This window comes from Sus scrofa, chromosome 18, assembly GCF_000003025.6.
Source record: "Sus scrofa isolate TJ Tabasco breed Duroc chromosome 18, Sscrofa11.1, whole genome shotgun sequence".
Lineage (NCBI taxonomy): Eukaryota > Metazoa > Chordata > Mammalia > Artiodactyla > Suidae > Sus > Sus scrofa.
In genome coordinates, this window is record NC_010460.4 from 7,589,865 (window position 1) to 7,597,563 (window position 7,699).

Genomic DNA, 7,699 nt, shown 5'->3' on the forward strand with positions numbered 1-7,699 from the left:
AGGTTAGGAGGCGGCTGAATCAGTGCTGCAGCTGCCAGTCTACGCCACCTTCAGAGCAACGTGGGATCCAAGCTACAGCTGTGACCTACACCACAGCTCATAGCAATGCCGGATCCTCAACTCACTGAGGGATCAAACCCACATCCTCACACTCGGTCAGGTTCTTAACCCTCTGAGCCACAATGGAAACTCCCCTCAATGATAGAAGCTTGAACTATGGTAAAAGAATCTCAGAAACCGATAAGCCAAATTATTACTATTCCGACGCCTCTAGTATTTCAAAGGCTATTTTCTGACCTCCTACAATTAGAATAGCTAGAATCCCAAATCCACTTATTCCCCCGTTGAGGGAAGAACGGGGGACCTCCTTTATTTGGGGATTTCCAGAGACTATGGGAGAAGTGGGCACATGGGGGTTTGTGAACAGGAAGGAAGTGGCTGTGCCACACTGTGACTAAGCTGCTGGCACAGAGATACACAGCCGAGTCCTGCGGCTCCACTCGCTGAATCTTCAGGTGGGAGACGGAGCCCTCGGGCCTCTCAACAGAGAACCGGCCATTACGCAGCTCTAATTTGTCTTGTTCTTCGTTTCTCTGAAAATAAGTCAGAAACTCCAGGCCCTGCCCCAATGTCTGTCGGTACCAGTAAAGGTAAACGTGACCAGATACTGGATCACACCTGAGAGCTATAGTCTGGTTCCTCCCTGTGACCCTGTGCCTGGGGGACTGGGACACTCCAGCTCCCGCGTGACCTGTGGAGACAAAAGCTGGGAACAGAAGGGAAGAGCATAACGGTAGTCATTACACACACACACACACACACACACACACACACACACACACACACACACACGAACTACTTGGTTTGCTGAGGACTCACCTGCCCCCAGGAGCCAGAGGGTCGCCCAGCAGAGAAGCCCGGTGCCCATGGCAGAGTCAGGGCAGTAATGGGAGGTTCACCAGCTCAGGACCTTGTGAGCATGTGCAGAGGAGGAGAGGTGCCCCTTGTCCCCACAAGGCAGTTCCCATGGTGACCTCACTGAGCCTCAGGATTACCTGATAGTAATTAATTAAGTATAGCTAAGATGCTGGCAACTCCAAGGTACACCCTTCTCTTATGGGCCATTAAGAAAGAAGGAAAAGGGAGTTCCTGCTGTGGCACAGGGGAAACAAATCCAACTAGGAACCATGAGGTTGTGGGCTTGATCCCTGGCCTCACTCAGTGGGTTAAGGATCCTGCTTTGCCGTGAGCTGTGGTGTAGGTCGCAGACACGGCTCAGATCTGGCATTACTGTGGCTGTGGCTGGCAGCTGTAGTGCCAATAGAACCCCTAGCGTGGGAACCTCCATATGCCACAAGTCTGGCCCTAAAAAGCCCCCCCCCAAAAAAAAAAAGAAAGGAAGGAAGAAAGAAGACCATCATTCATAATCAGAAGCATTAAAAGATGAAGAATTTCGAGGCACAGAATTAATGATTAATTCAGAAGTGGATCTAAATATGCATTGATGCTGCTAGGCTCCTTGCTGTCACCCCTCAGAACTGCAGGGTTCCGTGGCCAGGATCCCACACCCTTTGTCTGGCCAGGCTCCTCACGTCTCACCTCCTTTCCTCATCATCAGCTGGACGCATCCACCTGGAGGCTTCAACAGCACCTCGTATTTGAGGTGGAAAATGCTGACTTTATCACCTTCGCCTGTGCCTCTCATGGCTGACCTGGTGCTGATGCATGGTCACTGCAGGAGTGGGCTATGTGTGGGCAGGGGGTGGGGACACCGCCACACTTTTGTCCCACAGGCAGTGTGAACTTCAGCTCAGGGATGAAAGAGTACCTCTGGCGCGTTTTGATCTAAGTTGGAATCTTCTATTAACTCTGGAGGTTAAAAAAGAAAAAATTCCCTTTATTCCTCCATGAATCTCCACACGGCTTTTGTCCTCAATGCCTTATCATGATGCCTCCCGTGTTTCTTTTGTTTCCGTTTTTGTTTCTGGGGTTTTTTTTGGGGGGGGATGGTTTTTAGGGCCACATCTGTGTCATATGGAGGTTCCCAGGCTAGGGGTCGAATCAGAGCTGTAGCTGCCGGCCTACACCACAGCCACAGCAATGCCAGATCCAAGCCTCGTCTGCAACCTACACTACAGCTCACGGCAACGCTGGATCCTTAACCCACTGAGCGAGGCCAAGGATGGAACCCACGTACGTCCTCATGGATACTAGTAGGGTTCATTACCCCTGAGCCACGATGGGAACTCCCTGCCTCCTGTGTTTCTAATTTACTTCTACAATAAATAAATGTTCCAAAACCCTACCTTGAGGAAACAGAACTGTTTTACTCTTAATATTCTGGTGAGAATTATACAATAAAAATGAGGTGGAAGTTGAACTGATCCTTGGGATTTGTGATAGGATGCATTAGGAGGAATTCATTTCTCATTTTCATTCCTAACCTAAATTTCAAACCCTAATTGCTGGCTCCCTTTATAAAAGGAAAAAGACCCCAAATCCCTTACAAAATAGAAGATTCCTCCAAACTTACTTTGCAGGAAAACCGACCTATTTCTGGCCCCTGAGAGCCTCTGAGCTCAGACCTATTAGCTTGCCCCCATTCAACAAGAAAAGGACAGCCCCCCACCTCACCCTCTCTTCATAGCCAGCCTTCACAAGGAAAAGGGTTAGATAGAAACCTCACCTTCAAATAAATGATCTCATTTCCACCCCCCTGAAAAAGCAAAGCTGATCTTGGAGTCTAGGTAATACCATTCCTCTACATTGAAATAATTTGCATCTTTGGGTTGAAATAATTTTCTCCAAGCTCAGCCCTTCCATGGCAAGGTCACAGATCAGCCACCTCTGGCACTTCTCCTTGATCAGTAGCCCCACTATGCACTGTGCCTCAGCTAAGAGGAGGAAGTTAGGGTTCCACCTAGTGATCTGAAAAATGAAGTCCAGGAGTTCTCTTGTGGTGCATCGGTTTAAGGATCCAGTGTTGTCACTGCAGCAGCTTGGGTCACAGCTGCAGTGCAAATTTGGTCTCCAGCCCAGGAACTTCCATATGCCACAGGCATCACACACACACACACACAAAATGAGGTCCAAAGAAGAGTATGAGAAAAAAGTATGCAAGTGACAGTTAATATGTACCAGTGGCCTCACTTTTGTAGGTGTATTCGGGTAGACAGGTTTGCAGGAGTATACAGAAGGTAAGAAACACACCACTAAAGTTGGGATCGGATAGGGCCGTGTTTGGAGAGAGGGCAGGACTGTTAACATTTAACACTTTTTTTGCAGTTCTCATGGCTCAGCAGTTGACAAATCCGCCTAGGATCCATGAGGATTGAGGTTCGATCCCTGGCCTCGCTCAGTGGGTTAAGGATCCGGTGTTGCTGTGAGCTGTGGTGTAGGTCGCAGATGAGGCTCAGATCCTGCGTTGCTGTGGCTGTGGTGTAGGCTGGCAGCTGCAGCTCCGATGAGACCCCTAGCCTGACGGGTGGACTGGCTGGGCAGTGAGGTCGACCTTGACTTCACTTTGTGCTGACTGTGGATTAATAAGTCTTCTACCTCTGCAAGAAGGGCCACCAGTGCGGGCTCCAACCCCTCATTCTAGAACCAGCTTTGAATAAACCCCTATTTGGAAAGGAAGGTAAAGGAGCACCCCCTAGTGCCCACATTTCCAAGCTCAATAAAAACCATTTCCATTTTCACCAGCTCTGTAAATACTCATCTTTCACCTCTTTTTTTTTTTTTTTTCTTTTTTCTTTTTCTAGGGTGGCACCCCTGGCATATGGAGATTCCCAAGATAGGGGTCTAATCAGAGATGTAGCTGCCGACCTGCACCACAGCCACAGCAACACCAGATATGAGCCCCATCTTCGACCTACACCACAGCTCACGGCAACGCCAGCTCCTCAACGCACTTATCAAGGCCAGGGATCGAACCTGCAACCTCGTGGTTCCTAGTCGGATTCATTAACCACTGATCCCCAACGGGAACTCTTTTACTTCTAATTTAAGTAGCAGTATGATTCCAGTGTTGGTCCTGACACTATTCCAGTGCTCACCCAAAGGACACAGTTTTCCCAAATGGGACAGAAGGGATGCTGTCCCCAGGGAACATGTCCTAATGCCAGCCTTTCTAAGGTTGACTCTCTGAGCTAAGTAGTCTATTTTTGGTCTTCATTGCCTAAGGTGAGGAAGCTGCCTTAGTCTTTAAAGCATTGATGTGAATCATTCAGGCAAAACTGGGGCTTTGCTCTACCCTTGGGCCATGCGAGGCAGCTGCAGAGTTGATTATTTCCACCCAGAAAGACTCACACAGTTCTTCAAGGACTCGTGCCTGGCTTCTCTCTATAAAATATTTCCAGGCACTTAGTTGAGGGAGAATTTACTTACTTGAGACACACAGAAAACTAGGCATAATTTCAGTTGCTTTAAACTCTTGTCCATTGATACACACTAAGAAAAATGAAAACATAAGCTACAGGCTGAGAAAGGACATGAGCACCGAACACAGTTGATAATAAAATTGGTATAAAATGATAGATGCCTCCAAGCTGCCAAGGAGGAGGCCATAGAAACTGGCGCTGAATAGAAATTCAGAGACAGAGTTTCGGGCGAAGGAGAAAAAATGCCTTTATTGTTTTGCCAGCCAGAGGGTCACAGCAGGCTAATGCCTCAAAGACTGGTTGAGACTGGGAGGTGGTTTGATAGTTTGGGGAGTGAAAAATAGGGCCACAGATAAGGCTCAGGAGAGAGGCAAGCTAGCGTTGCTTTCAAAACTAGTGTTCAGTGGTCAGAGGGTCTTCTTAATGGAATAAATAATTAACAGCTTCCATTTGTTGGGGGGGTTAGGTCTGCAGAAGATATTATTATGTATATTCCTTGAGGAGGGACCAGGCCCCTTCCCCAAGGCTGCACCATTGTTCCTTTTTTTTCCTTTTGTTTTTTCTAGGCCCCCACCTGCAAATGGAGGTTCCCAGGCTAGGGGTCAAATCAGAGCTGTAGCTGCTGGCCTACGCACCACTGCCATGGCAACGTGGGATCTGAGTGCATCTGTGACCCACACCGCAGCTCACGGCAATGGCAGATCCTTAACCCACTGGACAAGGCCAGGGATCGAACTCGCAACCTCATGGTTCCTAGTCGGATTCGTTAACCACTGAGCCAAGATGGGAACTCCTGCACCATTGTTTCTTGACTGTCCCTCCCTGGTCTCTGCATCCCCCTCCCTTTGCTGATTAGCAACTATTTGAACCTGCCCTTTGGAACTCTGGGAAGGTCAAGGAGGCTGAAGATTATTCCCTAAAAATAAGAAATGGGGGCACAGAAAGGCTTGTGAGCCCAGGAGCACACAGGGCCCTGCTTGGTCTCATAATGACCATGGGGATGTGCCCAGTGGAACACAGAAAAAGAGGAGGCCAGGCCTCTATTCTCGATGACCAGGATGCAGAGGCAGTGATGGGGCCGCTGGTCATGTGGAAACATGTTTATTTCCCTGTTCTGCTGCTTTGAAACAGACATGGGGGACATGGGGGAAATGAGTTAATGTCCTCTATAAAGTGGGCATTAGAATAGTTAGAATATTTGATTTGCATGATTGTTGCAAAGCTTAGTATGTGCCAAGGATCTAGCACATATTGAGGGCTCAGTTGTTGCCCTTTTTATCAGGACTTGGCCCATGCTGGGAGAAAAGAAAATGGTGCACAGGGGTGAACCTGGGTTCCATTAGTTGAAAGTGCTCTGAGCTGAGCAGGACACAGGAAGACTCTTAGAAATGACTAAAAACATCCCTTGAAGTGGGGGCAACCTGGGCAGGAGCCTGCATGGTTCTTCTCACCGCTCAAGCAGAGGCAGGGAGGTTTCTGCACAGAAGGCTGGTGACTCCGCAGGACTGTGCCAGGCTGCTGGCACAGAGGTACAGAGAGGAGTCTGTCAGCTCCGAGAACTTCACCGTCAGCTCAGAGAGAGAGTTACTGGGCTGTTGTACTGAGAATCGATCTGAGACGTTTCCTTTGGCTCTTGGCATTTGGTCATAAAACTCAAAGAGGAACTGGGGGCCCTGATTCAGGGCCTGTAGGTACCAAGATACACTGAGGTGCCCAGAGACAGGGGAACATCTCAGTGTCACTGTCTGTCCTGTTGATTTGATCACGTGTCTTGGAGTTTGAGTGACTCCAGCCGCCAAGGGGCCTGTGGAAAACAGATATAAACGGAGCGGGGATGCTTATCCCCAAGGTGAGATGGAGGATCAGGGGTCGGCACGCTCCGAAGGGCGTTCATCTCTTAGCCCACAGACTCACCTGCTCCCAGGAGACAAAGCACGGCCCAGGGAAGGGATCTGGAACCCATGGCACGCGAGGCAGACACCGCGGTCCTGCTCAGGTTCTGGTCCTGCTGGGTCAGAGCTGAGTTCCAGCTTCGCTCTCCCTGATTGGAGGATGATCCCGTGATGGCCCCGCCCCGTTACCCTCACGTTGCAGGCGCCCTGAGGCCCCGAGCTCGGCTGCCCACCCACAGGGTTCCTCCCCAGGTTCAGTTCTGGCTGGGGGTTGGTTTAAAGGGCCAAGTCTGTCCCGGCACAGCTGTGCTGAGGTTTCTCTGAGGCAGGCGCTCCTCTCTTGCACCCACCCCACCGACAATGAGGAAACTGGTCACCTCTCACCTATTTTACCAACCTTCTGCTTGCAGTGCTCCGGCTTGGGACTCACCCACCAGCACATCAGCTGAGAGTGACGGACTGTGAGCAAACCTTCCTGTTCCCTGTCTGACGCTGTGCCCTGAAATCATCTTTCTTTCTTTTTCCTATTTTTAGGGTCACTCCCATGGCATATGGAGGTTCTGGGCTAGGGTTCAAATTGGAGCTGTAGCTGCCAGCCTATACCTCAACCACAGCAATGCAGGGTCCAAGCCACATCTGCAACCTACACCACAGCTCAAGGCACTGCCAGATCCTTAACCCACTGAGCAAGGCTGGGGATCGAACCTGCATCCTCATGGTTACTAGTCAGATTCATTTCCGCTGAGCCATGATGGGAACTCCCCAAATCATCTTTCTGATGCTGGAATCAAACTAAGCTTTGTCTTTATATGTTCCTTTCCCAGGCAGCATACCCAGCCCCTGAGCTGCCAATCATTCAGGTCACCAAGATTTAGTCCCAAAGGAGCCTGAGTTATCTATAAATTCCAAGGAGTGAAGATGCCCCCAGAAACACATCTATGCCTTTATCGGCTCCCAGCACTGACCTCGCCAACTTGGGTTTACTGCCCTCAAGCCCATCATCAGGGTAGTGCTCTGGAGAATTTATCCCTCTAGACTCACCTTGTCCCGAGAGGCTGAACTCTAAGGATTATATTAATTGCGTTTCTTCTTCCCTCTACCTCTAGATTGTTTTGTTTATGGGTCATAATGGCAGGAGAATGGAGGGAGGCAGGGTAATACCTATCCCTGGACTTCCATCTCCTTGCTGCCTTTCATCCTGGCCATTCTTCCCTGCTGCATATGCCACAGACCTGGCAGGCAGCTGGCTCCCTAAGGGACAGCACCTAGCTGCCCAAGGAACCACCCCCTCTCCTTTCAGCCAATGGGAGAAAGGCCACCCACTTACGCTGCCCTGGGATGCTTCTCCTTTCCTTACTGGTTTCCTAAGGGAAACCCCTCCTCAGCTTTGTTCACCTGGCCTCACCTCTCTTTCTTGTCCTTCAATCC

General features: G+C 49.8%; 2 gene segments (V, D, J or C); both read right to left on the bottom strand.

Moving 5' to 3' along the window:
• On the bottom strand, positions 264–1,132 carry LOC106508338. The segment is given in 2 exon segments: positions 264–766; positions 880–1,132. Coding segments are annotated over 2 exon segments (537 nt in total).
• On the bottom strand, positions 4,607–6,767 carry LOC110257561. The segment is given in 2 exon segments: positions 4,607–6,183; positions 6,294–6,767. Coding segments are annotated over 2 exon segments (399 nt in total).